Source organism: Trichosurus vulpecula, chromosome 3, assembly GCF_011100635.1.
Source record: "Trichosurus vulpecula isolate mTriVul1 chromosome 3, mTriVul1.pri, whole genome shotgun sequence".
NCBI classification, from domain to species: domain Eukaryota; kingdom Metazoa; phylum Chordata; class Mammalia; order Diprotodontia; family Phalangeridae; genus Trichosurus; species Trichosurus vulpecula.
In genome coordinates this window covers 150,498,756-150,517,491 of record NC_050575.1, presented here as the reverse complement: position 1 = coordinate 150,517,491, position 18,736 = coordinate 150,498,756, and the positions used below count along the sequence as shown (strand labels likewise).

The window sequence follows — 18,736 nt, the reverse complement described above, 5'->3', positions numbered from 1 at the left end:
TGGTAAATAGACAGTTGCTAAGTTTTTGCTAAGATTTTTTTCCAGATACAGTGCTTGAGAAATCTGTCTTCATATAAGATACAGAGGAGTGTTTTAAAAGATTTTATGATTCAGAGTTAAATTATTTTGCAGATATTTGTGCCTGTGTTGTTTTATGAAACATGTATGAGGCTGCTGCTTGGATATATGTTTACTGGTGATTTAGTAGTTAAGTCAGTTTAGAAGTCACTGTTTTCTGAAAGTCCATTCCTTTGACTCTGAGATACTGATGCTAGGCTATATACACAAAGCAGAGCAAAAACAGAAAGAAAAGTTCCATATACATCAAAATAATCATAGTGGCACTTTTTGTAATAACGAAGTACTGGAAACGGTAATGTCCACTGATTAGGAAATAGCTAAACCAGATACAAAAATGAAATTGACTATTATTTCTGTGGCATGAGAAATAGACGATTTCCAGTTTAAAAAAATTTTTAAAGCACGTAGTTTTTTTTTCAGTTGCAAATTCTCTTCTTCTCCTTCCTCCTCCCTCCCCCACACCAGGAGAAGTCAAGAAAAACCAAACCTAATGCAAACATGCATAGCTATGCAAAACAAATTTCCAGGTAAACCATGAATATGATCACTTCGAAGAGGCATAGGAAGATTTTAAAGAAACCGATGCACAGGGAAGTAAACAAAGCTAGGTGAATAATATACAAGATTACTGAAATCATATGAATGTTAAGAAAAACAGTAATTGAAAAATTAAACCAAATGTGTCATAATCATAATGACTAAATATGGCCCTAGAGAAGAGATGGGAAACTGCATCTGGCACCCTTCTTTGAGTGTGGGATTATGGGTGTGGAACATTGTACTGTCAGACTCGGCTAAGTTGCTTAGTTTTGCTGAATTGCTTCCCCCCAAACCCTTTTTATTCTTTGTTACAGGGAAGGTGGGAGGGGTATATTCAGAAGCAACGTTAATGTGAAAACAGAAGATAGAGATAAAATGTTAATTTTTTTTGAAAATAGTAATAATAAAGAAGATTGTGTTCCATTCTCAGGAAGATGCTATGCGCAGAAGGCTTTGGAGAAAAAGAATTCATTGTTTCCTTAAAATTGGCACTTTAATTTTTATGAAACTTGCATTGAAAGAAAGCATTCACCTGATTCACCTTCTTGTCTGGCTAGCACAAGGAGATTAATTGTGAAAGATTATGTAGATCATTTAAATAAGTATATGAGAAGAATTTTCCTTTTCATATGGGAAATCAATGCATATCTAAAGTCATTTTGCTTTCTAAACTTTTAAGAATGAGAAGGGTATTTAAATTCTCATTTGCTTTTATAGGTATGATTTTATGTAATAAAATTTTCTAGGTTGAAAATTATAATGTAATGGAAATTGGGCCTTGATATTCTAATTTGATCTATTTTTGTTCTGAATTTGAATTTATAGCAATGACATAATTAGATGAACTCTGATAGGAGAGAATCCCACTATGGAAAAGTGATACACAATGAATTTGTTATTTTTCTGTATAAGTTCACCATAGGTTATTGAATTAGAGAAACTGCAGACTCCTGATGAATAATTTGAATAATTACTTTCACATTCCAATTGAGCTTTGAAAAAATTTGAAAATAAAAAGACACTATACTTGCTTTTAGGAGAAAACTTGTTTTATTTCAATAAATTAAAATACTAGAATGTGGAAAGGGGGACTAGAATGCATGGAGCTAAGAGAAGAGTGAACTTTGTGAGAATGGTGACACATACCCTCTTCTTTATTTATCAGCAGCTTAATGTGCCTTGCAAGCTAAGGATAGTAATTTTCAGATGTTCTTTGTAATAAGGCACTTTTTTTGCCTAAGACCATCTCCTGTGGAAAACTGATTTAACTTACCCATCTACAAACTGGTTTTCAGAAGGCTTCACATTATGATGCCATTATGCTTTGTTATGAGACTGGTGTTTGAATCTTGCTGATATTTAAATATATGATGGTATCCAAGTCCTTACTAGGTGATGAAAAGAATACCAGCTCTGGAGTCAAAAGATGTAGATTCGAATCCTACTTCTGATGTTGATTACTTGCATGAATGTGGGCAGGTCACTTCCCCCCACCACCCAGTTTCTTCTGCAAAACGAGGCGACTAAACCACATGGTCTCTAAGGTCTCTTACGGCTCTCAAGTTATGATCCCATCAACTATAAAATTATGACAAGTGCACCAATTTTTCCTAGCATACAGGGTTGTCATGAAAATCCAGTGAAATAATGTGTGAAACACTGTGTATGCCTTGATTAATGTTGGCTATTATTGTTGTTATTTTATTACAAAGGACCACTGTAATTTTTATTGTGTTAGCATAGTTAAGGTTTGCTTTAAATTCTTCTTTCTACTACTATTTTTACTTGAGATTGATATTAATTTGTCTCATATTAAAGTCTAAGAGTCTGATCTGGATTATAGTAATGATGTCAAATGTCATATATAGACAAGACGTAAAGCTGGAAATGACTTATCAACAGTTTAATACGTATTAAACCCATTGTGCACTTGCCAATATTAATGGAAAGAAGCTCATTAGCCAGCTACATAATATTTATGCAGCTAGTTTGATGTTTTGCAATGACTATAAATGCCAGAACTTACTTTGTAGAATGGGATCCAGTGGGACTGTAGTGGTTCTTAATATGTGCTTATGATCCTGTTTTGAGCCTGGTTTTATATATTTCCTTGAACAGCACTGTTTTAATAGTCTCAATAAATTAGAAGACCAAATTGGTTCTAAAAGTTATTATTGACGTGATAGGCATGCTGAAGAATTAGGAGCTTGCCAATGAGGGCAGAATACTAGCAAGCTGCCTGCTAGAGTGTTTATGAGTAGCATAATGAAGCCATAATAATGGTTCTGAGTACTACAGCTGAATAATGAGTCAGTCTCAGGTGGATATATACAAGGAATGGGAAAAATTGGAGAAGCAGATGTGTAAATGGTGGCTGGACTCTTCTAAAGCTCCATATTATCAGGGGTGGCCTCTACTTGGTTGACCACAGGCCTAACTGTTATCCCCCTGGGGTAGTATGAAGAGGCAGCATCATTCCTGGGCTTGGAGTCAGAAGACCTGGTTTTAAATTCTGCCCCATCATCAAACATTTGCTTGACCTCGGGTAGTCTCTTAACCTATATAGGCCTTAGTTTCCTCCTGTGCAAAATGAAGGGGTTCGACTAGACAGCTTCTAAGGTCCTTTCTAGCTCTAATTCTTTAATCTCATGGTAAGACATTGCATGAATTTATAGCTTTGGGAATAAATGTAAAACAGGATCACAGCAAGATTAAAGGTCCTAGTGTGTGGCATGTACAAGAGATACTACTAGTACCTCCAGGACTATCTATCCCTGGGGGAAGAATTGTCAAGTTTTCAGTGACATTCCCTTCATCCTTTCAAGGTTTTTGAAGTACATCTTCCCATGAATTGATTCTTTTGTGAGCTATGGCTTTGCCTGGTCTGGCCTCTACTATTGAAGGCCTTGAACATTTATTTTTCTGCCCACAAGGTTGCATTGTGGATCACCTCAAATCAAGGCAAGCATTTTAAATCTTCCATTGTTCAGAACTATTTCTCTATAGATGTCTGGTTTTCGTGAAAACCTACTCCCTGAGAAAACAGAGCAGAAATTCATTTATGATCTGGTTCTTTCCCATTTGGGGGGTAAAATAAAAGGACTTACTTCCATAAGCAATGGAGATAGTTCCTAAATGAAATAAATGAGATCTGGCCTCTTTGTCCTTTTTTTTCCTGCAGATTTTTTATTTTAAGTCTTTGGTAATGTGTCCTTATACTTAATAAATTTGAAACTGGTTTAAAAACATATTGGAACATGTAAAACTTGTTCAAGAATTCAGAGTTGTGAAAGCGTCTAACATAGGGATATTTGCAGAAAATCAATCTGCTTTTATTTGCTCCTTCCTTATAGGATCATGGTCACACACAAGTGTCTCCGTATCGCCAGGATCATTCCTTGATCATGAGGTCTATTGTCCATATGACGGATGCTGCTCGCTCTGGAATTATGCCTGCTGCCCAGCTCACAACCATTAACCAATCTCAGCTCAGTGCCCAGCTAGGATTAAATTTAGGGGGTGCCACTATGCCTCACACATCTCCTTCACCTCCTGCAAGCAAATCAGCAACTCCTTCCCCATCAAGTTCTATCAACGAAGAGGATGCAGATGAGTCAAACAGAGTAAGTTCAGCATTATCGTCTTGGTTACTGGTTTTCATTTAACTGGAGATGGTGTTCACTCTATGTCACTAATCATCTGTACATGGTCGTCATAGATAATGTGAGAGTATTCCATGATCACCTTTGTGAGTTCCATTCTTAATGCTATCCTGTGGAACTGTATGTTGTCTGTTGTAAAGAGATTAACACCTATAAGGAGCCAATGGACTTAGAAAGTTATATAAATTTACAGTCGCTATTTTTTTTTAATTTTGGAGGAAAAACATCCCCAAACTGGGAATTGGGAAACCCTGATATTGCCCTTGGTGCTGGCATTGTCTAGGTATGAGACTTGGATGTCGCTGGGTCTTAGTTTTCCCAAATATGAAAGACTTGTTCTAGATAATTATTTAAGGGCAGATGGGTGGCACAGTGGATAGAGTGCCAGACTTGAAGTCAGAGACTCATCTTTATGAGTTCAAATCCAGCCTTAGACACTTACTATCAGTGTGACCCTGGGCAAGTCACTTAATTTTGTTTGCCTTAGTTTCCTCATCTGTAAAATGAACTGGAAAAGGAAATAGCAAACCACACCATTATCTTTACTAAGGAAAATCCAAATGGGGTCACAAAAGAGTTGGACACAACGGAAAAACAACAGATTTAACATTTAAAGTTCCTTTTAGTTCTAGGAATATCTGAATCTATTTTTTTAACCAGTGTGAGCATTTGAAAGACTAAACAATGTGTTTGAAAGTGGTGTGTTCTTTTTTGGCTATTTATCAATTAGTAAATAGCACTTTTGTAGCTTCATGCTTACTTTGTGAATATCACTTACACAAAGTGTCCCTAAAGCCTTAATGAAGTTTAGTTTAGTCTTAAGCTATTAAAGTTTAACATTGCGGTTAGACTTAGGGACATCTTGCATTTGTTCTGTAGCACTACATAGACATAAGTATCATTTTCCTTTTATAAATTGATACCTCATGGGTTTTTTTCACATCACCTACATTTCTCAACCTAACCCTCTTTCCTTCTAACTCCTATCACTCAAGCCTGATGGCTTAAAATGACAACAAAACAACAATAAGAAATTTAAAGAAGTTAAGCAAAATCAATCAACACATAACCAAATCTAACGTTAGCTAGAGTGCTTCACAGCCACAGTCAAACACTCTTTACTAGGGAGCAAGCTTGTTGAATGACAGACTGACTGAGTAAATGAGTAAAAGAAAAAAAAACACTTATTAGGTACTTGTTGTATACCAAGAACTGTGTTAAATTGTGGCGATTGAAACATAAAAGCAGAAACAACCCCAGCCCCCAAGGAGTGCCATTCTCATGGGGGAAAGAGCACATGTAAGAAATGCTGGGGGTGTTTTATTTTGAAAAGTCTTAGAGATGGTGAGTAGAACTTTAAAAGAGTAGATGGATATGCTTTTTCCAGTAGCAATCGTAGTGTTAATTTGAATCCAGTTCCAGAATTAAAAATCAGAATGTGTGTTTTGGGGGTAGAGGGTGGGTAGCACAGGGTACACATAGTAGCTAGCAGAGCAGCTTGAGAGAAGATTTCTGGGGCATGAAGTAAAGCATGGCTGGAGCCATATAGATATAGTGAACTACATGTGGCATTCACCAATCAGGTCAGTAGGGTTGCAGGTGTGGAGTTCCAGATCTGAAAAGGATACGTCTCTCAAGGATGTCCTCAGGGTTATCACACATATAAAATACCAAAGATTATTAACATTTACTTGTTTAATTTTTAAACAATCAAATATTATTATCACATCTGGACCATGTTTCTAATAGCTTGGATTGGGAGACTCCGTTTTTGGGGGGGCGATGTTGATTAGATTATTGGTAACCCTGATCTTAGACACTATCAGATTTACTCCTAGAAAAAATAGATTCTTCTCTCAAAGAGAATCTGGGTTTTGTACCTAGTTTCACCTCAGGTTATCCTTTGCAAGTTCAAATTCATTACCCTGAATTGAAGACTGTCTCCTCATTTTTGAGAAGCTTTTTCCCCCTGAGGGTACTAGAGGACAACATGAGGAGAAAGAAAGACCTTCAGAAATTTATTCATTTCTGCCTATAAGAAAAAGGAGTAAAGTTGTTGTAAGGGAATACACACAGCACGGGAGCTGCTTTTATAAAATGAGGATGCCATTGTAGTTAGTAGCTCAACTTATGTAAAGATTGGGCTTATCTGGGAATAATTTCGTGATGAGTGCATGTATCTTTAGCTGGTTTCTTATCACAGTGTCGGAGCTCTCAAAAAAAAAGTTAATGCTACTTTGTCTTTTTAGGAATTTTAGTAATTGGGAAATATTCCAGATGATTTTCATTCAGAAGAAAATGGTTCTCTGGGAAGATCTGAAATGTAGTGAACTGAATGGCTGGTGGTGGAGATCTAAGACAGGATCTTTAATCTCTGATCTAATACCCTCCTCAGCTAGAGTTAATTTTTATTTTACCAAAATTTGGCTTTTTACAAAGTTTCTGTCAGGCTTTTACAGATCTTCAGTGCAGCTAATGGAATCAGTAGGGGAGGAAACATAGTTTAGTGGATAAAACACAGGTGATAAAAAGCTGCCCCCCATGTTCTGACAGGAACATTATGTGAATAAATGAAATGAAATCATATGCGAAAGGCTTTGAGGTGCGCGGAGTATGTGGATTTGGCAAGGGATGTTATATTAATTTAAGGTGTTTGTAATGCTTTAATAAGTGCCTTTGAAAGTTTAAAAGCTTCACACTGTGGGAAAGAGGATGAGTAGAGAAAATGAACTGTTATTGAAAATTTTGAGAGTAGAATTCATATTCTAGGGCTCGCTTATCACATAATAAGTATCTTTTGTGTTTTTAAAAATTTTAAGTATCAATTATTACTTTTTGCAGGTTTTTAATTTAGTAGAGAGTATCAGTTCTTTTTCTTGCTATACTTATAGTAGTTTTGACATTTCACATTACTTGCTACATTCTTAAAAAGTTAACATTTTTCTAGAAATAAAAGATAACCTTTACCTCTTTGTGAAAGTTTTAGTCATTGCAGCTAATATCCACTTAGATTTAGAGAGGCCAATTGGCAAAGTAACATTCTCATGAAACCAACCTCAACAATCACATTTCTAAATTATTCATACACACTAATAATGAGTTGTTTAAAATATTGAAAGATTATCAGTATTTTAAAGATTATTAAACTTTTGCTGCTAAAGCCTAACATTAGCAAAACATACTATGCATTCATATGTAGTGTAGTGTATGCACAATATCATATAGGACATTGGTACATTTTATTATGATGTCTCTTGAGGACATGCATTACTAAGTTTGGATCTCATTTAAAAGTGTTACATGACACTTTTAGATAGTAGTTTAGCAGTTTTAGGCAAACATATTTTCCCTTTCGTTCATGGTGGCTCATTTGTTGATGATTTAACAGAACCTTAAAAGGACAATTGTAGGCCTAAATCTTGCTGCAATCCATGTGGATATATTTTAAGCAATAATTTTTTTTTAATGCTTTGTAGGCCATTGGAGAGAAAAGAGCTGCTCCAGATTCTGGCAAGAAGCCCAAAACTCCAAAGAAAAAGAAAAAGAAAGATCCCAATGAGCCACAGAAACCAGTGTCAGCATATGCCCTATTCTTCAGAGACACACAAGCTGCAATTAAAGGTCAAAACCCCAATGCAACTTTTGGAGAGGTCTCAAAAATAGTAGCATCGATGTGGGACAGCCTGGGTGAAGAACAAAAGCAGGTAATGAAGGCTATCTCATGGAAATGAATTAAAGCTACCAATACGAGTCCATGTTGACATCGTAGTTTATGTTTATATGTGATAGTATACAAAGCCTTCCCCTCTAACAGCACTGAAGGGTAAATGGTATATTCAACAGAGTTGCTATCTTTCCAAGTAAATAACTTACGAAAATATGGTTGTTTCTTATAACAGCCTTTGTATGTAAGGGGGAAAATCATCCTACTGTTCTCTGAGCATTATAGATTTTTTTTTCTGTTAGCTTCAAGGATGAATGTTCAGAACTCAGTGAAGGTAAGAGTGGAAGAGATCTTCAGTGGCCCACAAGCATCAACTTTTGATAATAACCTTTTCTTTTTAAATAATGTGGGTTTTTTTCTTTGTTGAAAGTTACACTAGGAAAAGCTTAGGTATATCATGCTTGCCTTTTCATTGATCATCTTTCTGAACCTTTGTACTGCCCTGTTTGGTTTCCAAACTTTGAAGCTAACTCTGCATGTCTCATTATAGTAGCCAGGCATTTGAAATTGTATTCCAAGTTCATTTTAGAGCTCCACTGTATGATAGGCTTTCGGAGATTAACTATGCTGGTAGGAAATACTTCCTTAGAGGTTTATTCTCCCCTTCATGAGCATGTTCCTCCTATGCACAAACAGAGGAATGAATGAAGTCTTTGGATGTCTGTCCTCCCCTTACTACATGCATGGAACTCCAATTACCATTATTAGGAGTTAATGCTTACATATTGACTGAAGAATAGATCCCTATTAGAGATAAAATGGAATCATTTTTTCTGAAATGAAGAATGGAAAACTCTTGATTTCATCTTTAAAAAAACTGTGAATGTAATTGCAAAACTTGTTTGGTTGGGATAGTGAGGACTGTTGGAGGATTTTACCAGTTAGCCAAAATAAAAAGTAATTTCCATAGATTATTGGTTCTGGTTCCTAGAATTATAAATAAATCCCAAAAGACTTTCAAGGTACTGTATCTAACTTAAACAATTTGGTTGGGAGTGCAATGATATATTTAGCCAAATACAAGGATTCTAGAGTAAACATTAACATTTTGATTTCCTAAATTGCAGGTACATTGAATATTATGGATTTTTATATGCATAGCTCAATAGTCACACTCATGAAACATCACTTCATTTCCCTTCTGTTTCCTCAGATTCTATTTACAATCTTTTCCAAAGAAAACCAAGATTGAAATTGCCTCATATATTTTTTCATTTTCCTTCATTCATTTCATTCATTTTTTTCTATTTGGTTTACAGTCAGATTTGGAATAAGTAAGAGAGCTCTTTGGAAGCAAGTATAAAGAGGAGAAAAATATTGATGAGGAAAAATGGCTACTGAAATTATTTGCAGTGATCTGTGTTTTTACTTGATTTATTGCCTTGGAAAACTAGTGAAGTTGAACTAGAAAAGAAAGCAATATGAACTAACTCACTCTCTCTCTCTCTCTCTCTCTCTCTCTCTCTCTCTCTCTCTCTCTCTCTCTCTCTCTCTCCCTCTCTCTCTCTCCCCCCACATTTGTGTGTATATATATAAATATATACATATATATTTATATATATACACATATGAAATCTAACCCATAGTTAGAAACTTGAAAATCTTTTCTCCTTTTGCAATACTGGAGAATATATTCATGTTTAGGAAGGTTGTCTTTTCTAACATTTTAAAATCAAAGCCAAAGAGGCTGGCCCTTTATGTGCTTTTTATTGTCACCTAATTTTCTCATTTTTAGTGCAGAATTGAGATGCTAAATGTGATATTCATTGTCGTGTTTTAATAGGTATATAAAAGAAAAACTGAGGCTGCCAAGAAAGAATACCTAAAGGCACTTGCTGCTTATCGAGCAAGCCTTGTTTCCAAGGTAAGGGTGCTGACTTGAATCAGATATTAGCTCAAGTTAAGAAGTGATTGTTTTAAGAATTTAGTCATAATATCGAAAGCTGTTCTCTAGTATCTCACGTTTAAATGTAACTACCCTAAGATTTGATAAAAGCAACCACAACAGACACATATATACATATGTGTATATATATATACACACACACAGATAGATACATATTTAAGATATGAAGTCACAGCTTTACAATAATAGAGCTATAATGCAAACAAATTGAAATTCCTGAATTTAATTAATCAATCCCATTCTGTCCCAGGCTCTGTGCTAGGCACTAAGGATGCAAAGATAAAAGTAAAGAGAGACTCTGTCCTTGAGGAACTCATAGTTGACATTTATAAGACCAACTACATGAATAGTACAAGACTGCCAATTTTAAACAACTTACTTTGACATGGAATATTATATATATAATAATTGAATAAGTTGAATAATTGAAAGTTATACTGATGAACACAAATGTGTACATATATGTGCATATATATACACACCTAGATCTATGCCTACAAGTACACATAAACACACTTGTACATATTTTATTTATATATGTATGAATATATACTTAGGTTCAAAGAATTGCTTCAGAAAAATGAATACTTGGATATTTTTTCTTTCTGTCAAAAGGAAACAAAATACACTTGCCAAAGCAGTGGGAAGACTGAATCCATGTAAAGACCCTCATTTTTAACTACAAAGTATCCAAGTACAGGCAGGCTCTGTTTCCTGGAAATGGTATCATAAAGCAGATCAACACGAAGTGGATTGTAATTTCCCATAGGAGCAATGTTATTAATTTGGGATTGTGCTCCTGACCAAGGACTTGACACCAAATAAATCACAAATATGACCCACAATATGTCATAAAAGCAAAGATAAAACAATGATAAACTACCATAATAATAGCTCACATTTATATAGCACTTTATGGTTCACAAAGCACTTTTCTCAAAACAAGCTTCTGAGTTTGCTAGGGTAAGAATTATTATCCCCGTTTTACAGATGAGGAAACTGATGCTCAGAGATCGGCAACTTGGCTATAGTCTTAATGTTAGTAAATGTCAGAAGTAGGACTTGACCCCAGGTCTTCTGACCCTAACTCAAATGGTCTTTCTGCTAAATTATGCTGCTTCTATGATTACTAAAAAAATAGTAAAATGTTGCACAGGGTGCTACAAAATGGTCACAAATATGTTCCTTTGGCATATATAAAAAGATCCAATAGTCTATGTGTGTTTGTATATGTCTTTTTTCTTTATTCTAGCCCTATGATATCATGTATATAAGTAACTTCCACTGTGGAAACTCTACACAGCTGCAGATTAGCAACTCTAATGTAATTTATAATCTTATCCACTTGCCTAGGATACTAAGAGGTCAAAAGACTTGTCCAGGGTCACATTGCTAGTTTGTGGTAGATAGGACTTGAACTACGGTTTTACTGAATTCAGGGACAGCCAATCTTCCAACTACTACAACTCTGTTCTCTGTCCATGCCTCTCTCCCTCTTCTCTCCATCCCCTCCTCTCCTCATCTGCTTGTCCCTCTCCTCTTTCTCCCTCCCCCTCATTTTTGTACTTAACCTGTGATTTCCTCGTTATTGGAAATTCTTAATTATCAAATTTCCTCTACCAATGCAAATTGGCAACTGCTCTGAAACTTATAATCTCAGAGAGTTACTTGGGGGCACTGAAAAATTAATTCCTTTGCCCAAGATCACATAACCAATATGTGTCAGAGATCAGGCTTGAACCCAGGTGCTCCTGATGTCAAGGCCATCTCTCAGTTTATTGTGTTATAGTGTCTCTCTGGTATATATGACATAAAATGACAGTGATCATGAATCATAAATTTGATCTAAAGGTTAACTATAATATTTATTAAAGATTTAGTTAATAATAATTTGGGTGCTTTGTTGGAAATTAGAAGAGGTTAGGTTTATGATATAGCTGGCTTAGGTCTCTTAAAAAGATTTCTAATTAAGTTTTAACTAGGAGTTTATTTCTTTTGAATAATTTTTTCTTAGCAAAAGATTCAGAGTCATTCTATTGATCTTAGAAACTGCCTCAAAGTACTATTCTCAGTACAAATTTGTGATTGTGTTTATACCACTGAAAAGCATATTTAAAAAGGTTAATTCCAAATGTACCCCTTCCTTATTTCTACCTCTTCTGTTTCAAGTAAAATTGTAGCTGCTTGGTATCAGAACAAATAAAGGCCACACAGCAACGTGATAGATGTTCTTAAGTTTTAACTTTGTCAAGCACTCTCAGAGCACTTCACACTTCATTGGAAAGCTATAAAAAACATTTACTATGTCAGTATTGAGGACTTTTAAAAAGAAGTTTCAAAACATCCCTAACACAATTGTTAAGAGAGCCACAGACATTCTGACTATGCACGCCTTATTGCCTTGCTGTGTGTTCAAAAATTAGCAGAAATTATGGAATGAAAAACTAAAGGTGAGAATTGAGGAATGAAGGGTAAATAGATAGACAAAAATAATTGGAGGCATTATATTCAAAACAGAAAAAGGTTGGAGATGCCTATACCTAAGGATACAAAATGAACCTCTAAATGTATTAGTCACTGAGTCAAATCATATTAAGAAGGCATTTTGATACATTGGAAAGATTTCTGACTCTCGGAGTCAGAGGACCTGGGTTCAAATCTTGTCTTGGATGACAAGACTGTGTTTGTGACACTGAACAAATTATTCAAATCCACGACTCCACTTTACTCAAAAATATAAAATGAGAGACCTCTGAAGTCCCTTCTAGCTCTGATCCTATCCTTTTGAATTAGGAGGCTTCTAACTACCATTGAGTTAGCTCAACTAATTATACTTTTAAATTGAGTTATTCTGGAATTAGTAGAAGTGATATTGTGTCTTTAATATGAGGAAACGAATTCTATATATGTATACACAGATACACACACACACACACACACACATATATATATATATATCGATATATATATATATCGATAAAGATATTAAAAGCAACTGAAATAGAAAATGTGAAGGACCTGATACACAAAAACCAACCCATCTCTGACTTAGTAGGTAAGTCTAAGGAAATTACCCAAAAGACATAAAAGTTAAGTGACTTGTCCAGGGTCACACAGCTAGTCAGAGATAGGATTGAACCCAGTTCTTCTAGACTCCAAGCCTAGGATGTTATCCACTATTCTATATAGTATCTGAGTGGATATTATGTATTTATTAAGTACCTATTCTGTGCCTATTGACCTTTTAGCATTCCTCTTCACCCGGATCTCTGCCTTATTCTAGGGACTTAAACATGTATGTTGATATTCCTTTAACTTCATTGACTTTCAAGTTCTTCATTATCCTCATCTCCCATGATTAAAACATGGCTTCATTTATTATAGAGCTTACCATCTAGTATGGATATAGGGCATATATACAAATATGCTATGCCATATAATAAATATGCCATAGTTACTATACTAAATTTATATTTAATATGTAATACCATATTTAATATACTTAATATTTACTGTTTTATAAATTTACTCTATAGTAACTATACAGAATAGAATGCAGTGAGAGAATAAAATACAAACAGTATCCATGTAAGTGCTGAAGAAGGAAAAAAAATCTTACTTGGATTTAGGTTAATTTGATAGTCTGCTATGTCTTAAAGAGAGTAAGTAGCTATCAGTGATGATTATATACAAAGTCTTTGATGAATATTCTATGCATATATTGGTTAAAAAATAACCAGGAAAACAAAATCATATTTAGGAATAAAACAGGTGTAATTTATATGGATGATTAGTAAATGAATATAAAAAGTGGAATGAATACGCTTGGTTGAATGTGAAAATTAGCTGCCTTATAGGAACCATACCACGTTTGCCTTATTGTCCATCCAAACCAATATTGATAGGTTAAAAAAGGCTGAAATCAACAAGATGAAATTTAACAGGGCTAAGTATTCTGTATTTGGATGAAAAATAAGTTGTACAATTTAAAAGTGAGGGAGTTCTTCATACAGGAGAAAAAATTTAGTTGACCACTGGCTCAATAAGAGCCAACAATGTGATGTGGTCTGATGAACTATCAAATGGGTTACACTTTTTAAAAGCACAATATCTAGATTACAGGATCTAATGGTGTCTTTGTACTGATTAGACCACACTCAATATGTTGTATCCAAGTCTTGAATCACCATATTTTAAGAATGCAGCAAGAGGAGGGTAGGTAATTAGGATGGTAGTAAGGGGTCTGGAAATCATCACAAAAGGAAAAATTGCATCACCTGTAATATTTAGCCTCAGGAAGAGAAGACCAAGGTGATAGAATAGTAGTTGCCCAAAAGCATGTAAGAGATGTAAGGTGGAAGAGGGAGTAGACTTGTTTTTGTAACTCCAGGGTATTGTCTATCTACATGGATCAAATAGTTGCGAGTTTACAAGGAAGTCTATTTTGATTTTACAGTTATCTATTAAGCACCTATTATGTGTCAAGCACTGGGCTATGCACTAGGGATGCAAAGACAAAAATGAAGTGATCCTTGTCTTCAAAGAGCTTATGTTGTATTGGAGTTGCTAGAGAGGGATAAAGTGAATGAAGAAAATTAAATATAAATAATATGCAAAGCAATCATTCCATATAAGAAAGAATAACTAGAGCTGTCCCTACAAGGGATTCAATTGTGAAACAATGAGTTGCATATCCCTGGAAATGTTCAAACATAGACCGTATGATCATTTCTTAAGGGCATTCTGAAAGGGATTTCTATACAGTATATGGAGTTGGACCACATCATCTACTAGCTCCCTTCCAACTCTAAGACTCTATGAATTCTAGAGGACATTTCATCATCCTATTCGAATACTAGAACAGTTAACTGCTGTCCCCCAGATAATTCTCTATTCTTTTTCAATTTTTTTTACAAAAAAATTTGGTTATTTTATGTTGCTAAACATCAATAAATGTGAATGTTTTATATACAGAGAAAACAGAAGAGTTGCTTATAAACCCTAGAGTTATATCACAAGTAGTTTGCATTTCTTTTCAAAATTATATAATAAATTCTACATGTCAATTTTAAAAAGCCCTGCTTTTTCCTTCTAATTCTTCTCCTCTTTTCTTCTGGGGCAGCTAGTTGGCACAGTGGATAGAGTACCAGGCTTAGAGTCAGGAAGGCCTGAGTTGAAATCCAGACGCAGACATTTGCTACCTCTGTGACCCTGGGCAAGTCACTTAACCTCTGTTTGCCTTAATTTCCTCATCTATAAAATAAGGATAATAATAGCACCTACCTCCCAAAATTGTGATTAAAGGAGATAATATTTGTTAAGTGCTTGCCACATAGTAAGTGCCATCTAAATGCTAGTTATTGTTATGATTATTATTATTAATCTTTAAGCATCGTGCAATGGCCCTCTTTCTTTCTCTCTGTTTCTCTCTCTCTCTCTCTCTCTCTCTCTCTCTCTCTCTCTCTTCTCTTTCTACCTTTCGTTCTTTCTTTTGTGCTATCTAACCTATTGTTACTATCACTAATGCCCTTCCCACCCACCAATTTAAAACAAACAAAAGCTTGCAACGAATTTGAGCATAATCAATCACAACACTATTCTAACTGAGATAGACATTTTAGGACACGTTCTGCATGTTGTTACCTCACCCACGTGACCTCCAAATTCATCATTGTTCTCAGTTGCCATGACCACTCCCTTCCTGTACCCCAGCCACACACAGAGATGACCTGGCCACACTCTTGTTCTGAGTATCGCTCACAAGTATTCTGTTTCCATAATCAAGAATTCCGAAATTCTTCTCTCTCAATGTAACTTTCTGTCATTCTGCCACTGCTTATACGTCCTTCCTCCATAATCTATGCTTTGTCCTCAAGTTATTGAAGGGTTTCCATGCAACTTGGAAAATATCCCCCCACACACATATATATTGTGTTGCATATAGGAATCCATGTTTTCTCCCCTGATAGAATATAAGTTCTTTGAAGGTAGGACAATTTAGTTTTTCTCTTTGTACTACCAGGGACTAACATAGTATCTGGCATATAGTAGATGATTAGTAATACATAGAGTGATTCAGAATTGACCAACTGAAATAGATAGGGAAATGACAAGTTATATTTTTCCTTAAGTACAAATTATGTAAAGGATAAGAGTAAAAATTGAAACTACTCATCTTAATCAGTGTTTTCCTTGGTAAAAGATGTTATTGCTTTTGGACAGTTATGTGGTATCAGCACGAAGTCAATAGTCAGAAATGCCCTCTTTCTAACTCCCTGAATCTGGAATAAGTTACCCAATTCTTTCTGGATCCTGAGTTTTCCCCTCTGCCTATGTCTAAAGAGATCAACTGGAAAGAATTTTCATGACAACCTATTAATTAATTTCAGGGATGTTTTGATAAAGGGGAAAAATCTAAGGTTTTAAGGCCTTTTAACTTGCAATGTCTAAGAAATCCAATTTTTTATTAATATCATGCTAAATATTCTAGTGAACATTTATTTCTGTGCTGTTTGGTGGTACGTATTGTGTTCAGAATAAAAGATAGAGATTATTTTCAAGTACTTATTAATATTCTCTTGAGTGAAAAGTTGGTTAATGTATGTAGATAACAGGGTTTGACACTCTTAAATTTGTGTTTGTTTTTTAAAATTCTGAAATTTTTAAAATCAATACAGGCTGCTGCAGAATCAGCAGAAGCACAGACGATTCGTTCTGTCCAGCAGACTCTGGCATCGACTAATTTATCTTCCTCCCTTCTCCTGAACACTCCTCTTTCCCAACATGCACCAGTGTCAGCATCTCCTCAGACTCTCCAACAGTCCCTTCCCAGGGCAATTGCCCCCAACCCCCTAACCATGAGACTGCCAATGAATCAGATTGTAGCTTCCGTTACTATTGCAGCCAACATGCCAACAAACATTTCAGCACCGTTAATTAGCTCTATGGGAACAACCATGGTCGCCACACCATCATCAACTCAAGTGAGCCCCTCTGTGCAAACCCAGCAGCATCAGATACAGTTGCAGCAGCAGCAGCTGCAACAGATGCAACAGCAACAATTGCATCAGCATCAAATGCATCAGCAAATCCAACAGCAAATGCAACAGCAGCATTTTCAACACCACATGCAACAACATTTGCAACAGCAGCAACACATCCAGCAAATCAGTCAGCAGCAAATGCAGCAGCAGCTGCAGCATATCCAGTTGCAACAAATGCAGCAGCAGCAAATGCAACACATGCAGCACCAGTCTCAGCCTTCTCCTCGGCAACATTCCCCCGTAGCTTCACAGATAACTTCTCCCATTCCTGCCATTGGAAGTCCCCAGCCAGCACCTCAGCAGCACCAGTCACAAATACAGGCCCAGACACAGACTCAAGTATTATCACAGGTCAGTATTTTCTGAAGATAAATATTGCAAGATTGATTTGCATTTATTTGGGAGGATGAGATGTAAGGGTAAACCATATTTGGCTGAAACTGTAAATTGTTGATGGTGGTTATGCAGGTGTGCATAACAGATCAATGGTCCTCTGAAGTGTCTATCAGATAGGCAATAAAGAACTACAATGTAGCTGTGTATCATCTTTTAGCTGACTATAAATCATTTGGTTTTTAAAGAAAAGAAAAGCTGTGCTCTTTCATGTGATGCCTTTTTAATTTATTCAAGCTTTACCTACAATATGTGAATCCAATGGTCTAATAAATATGGGACATTATGGTGACTGTAGACTGGCCTTTCAGAGTTATATTATATAGTCCTTATTTCTTGAAGAATGACTGAATGCACTTCAAGGCAGTTTGAACTCATGAAGCCCTTAAAAGCACAGTTGTAACTACCTGTAAAATGAAGACTCAATTTCATACAAACATTTGTATGACGTGAATAGTTGATGGCATTTTTTGTCATGGAGAAAAATAATGTAAATCACAGACTTTTGCCAAAGCTATTATTTTTGTTCTTAAAACTCTTCAGAAAAGCAAATGCGAGTGATTAAATGTTCACTTCTATCCATGATTTCCTCAAATCAAACCGCAGCATATGTTGTAACAAAATATATATTACCACTGTTATCCCATTATGTCCATTCTAATTAGAAAAAAATGTGAATATTATATTCCGTGTTTGAGTGAAAAGTTTCAAAAAATAAAAATAAAAACACTGTATTTTTAAAAAGGAAATGCACTTAAATGAAAACAGTTATTACAAAAGTTAAGATTTTAAAAATGCAAGAGTTTTTTTTATTATGCTGTCATACCAGTAGAATATTTAAAAGAAGCTCTACATCTGAATAATCAATGTAAATAATTTCTTTAAATGTTGTAAGTTTTCCTATCATGTGCTGTAAAATTTTCATAAAGGAGGCTTTAATGTAAACACTGGTAACACAAACCATTCGTTGCTACGTTGCTTATTGTGTCTTTATGCTATTTTATACTTTTTTATGAGTTGATAGCAGCAATTAAGTTGTTTGTATTTTGCTTAACAAAAAAATGCTTTTATCTTGCTATAGAATAAACACATTTCAGTAAAAAACATATGCGGATTGCGTTTTGATGAAAGAATCTATTTACTTTTCTAATAAAAAATAGATGCCACATTTCATTTGGGGTCTTTAAAATACGCATGCATAAAGGTACCACACTAAGTTCTATTGGAACCCAAGTATACTTTTCTATGTTAAGTAGGAAATGTTAAAATTAGCCTAGAATTCTAATTGCCTCACCAAGAACTTGTATTTCATTTTATTTTTTTTAAAGCATAAGATACAGTAAAAGATTTTAAAAGACAGAAGTCATATTTAGTTCATAGGATTGGT

At 35.1% G+C, this 18,736-nt stretch overlaps 1 protein-coding gene across 1 annotated transcript in view; it reads left to right on the top strand.

Moving 5' to 3' along the window:
* Window positions 1-18,446, top strand: part of TOX3 (TOX high mobility group box family member 3) — a 126,200-nt gene extending 107,754 nt beyond the window's left edge. The window contains exons 4-7 of the mRNA XM_036748419.1: window positions 3,975-4,244; window positions 7,760-7,987; window positions 9,791-9,871; window positions 16,591-18,446. Of these exons, the coding sequence (XP_036604314.1) occupies window positions 3,975-4,244; window positions 7,760-7,987; window positions 9,791-9,871; window positions 16,591-17,322 (1,311 nt within the window). The 3' untranslated portion in view covers window positions 17,323-18,446. The remainder of the gene's footprint in view (window positions 1-3,974; window positions 4,245-7,759; window positions 7,988-9,790; window positions 9,872-16,590) is intronic.
* Window positions 18,447-18,736: the final 290 nt, after the last annotated feature.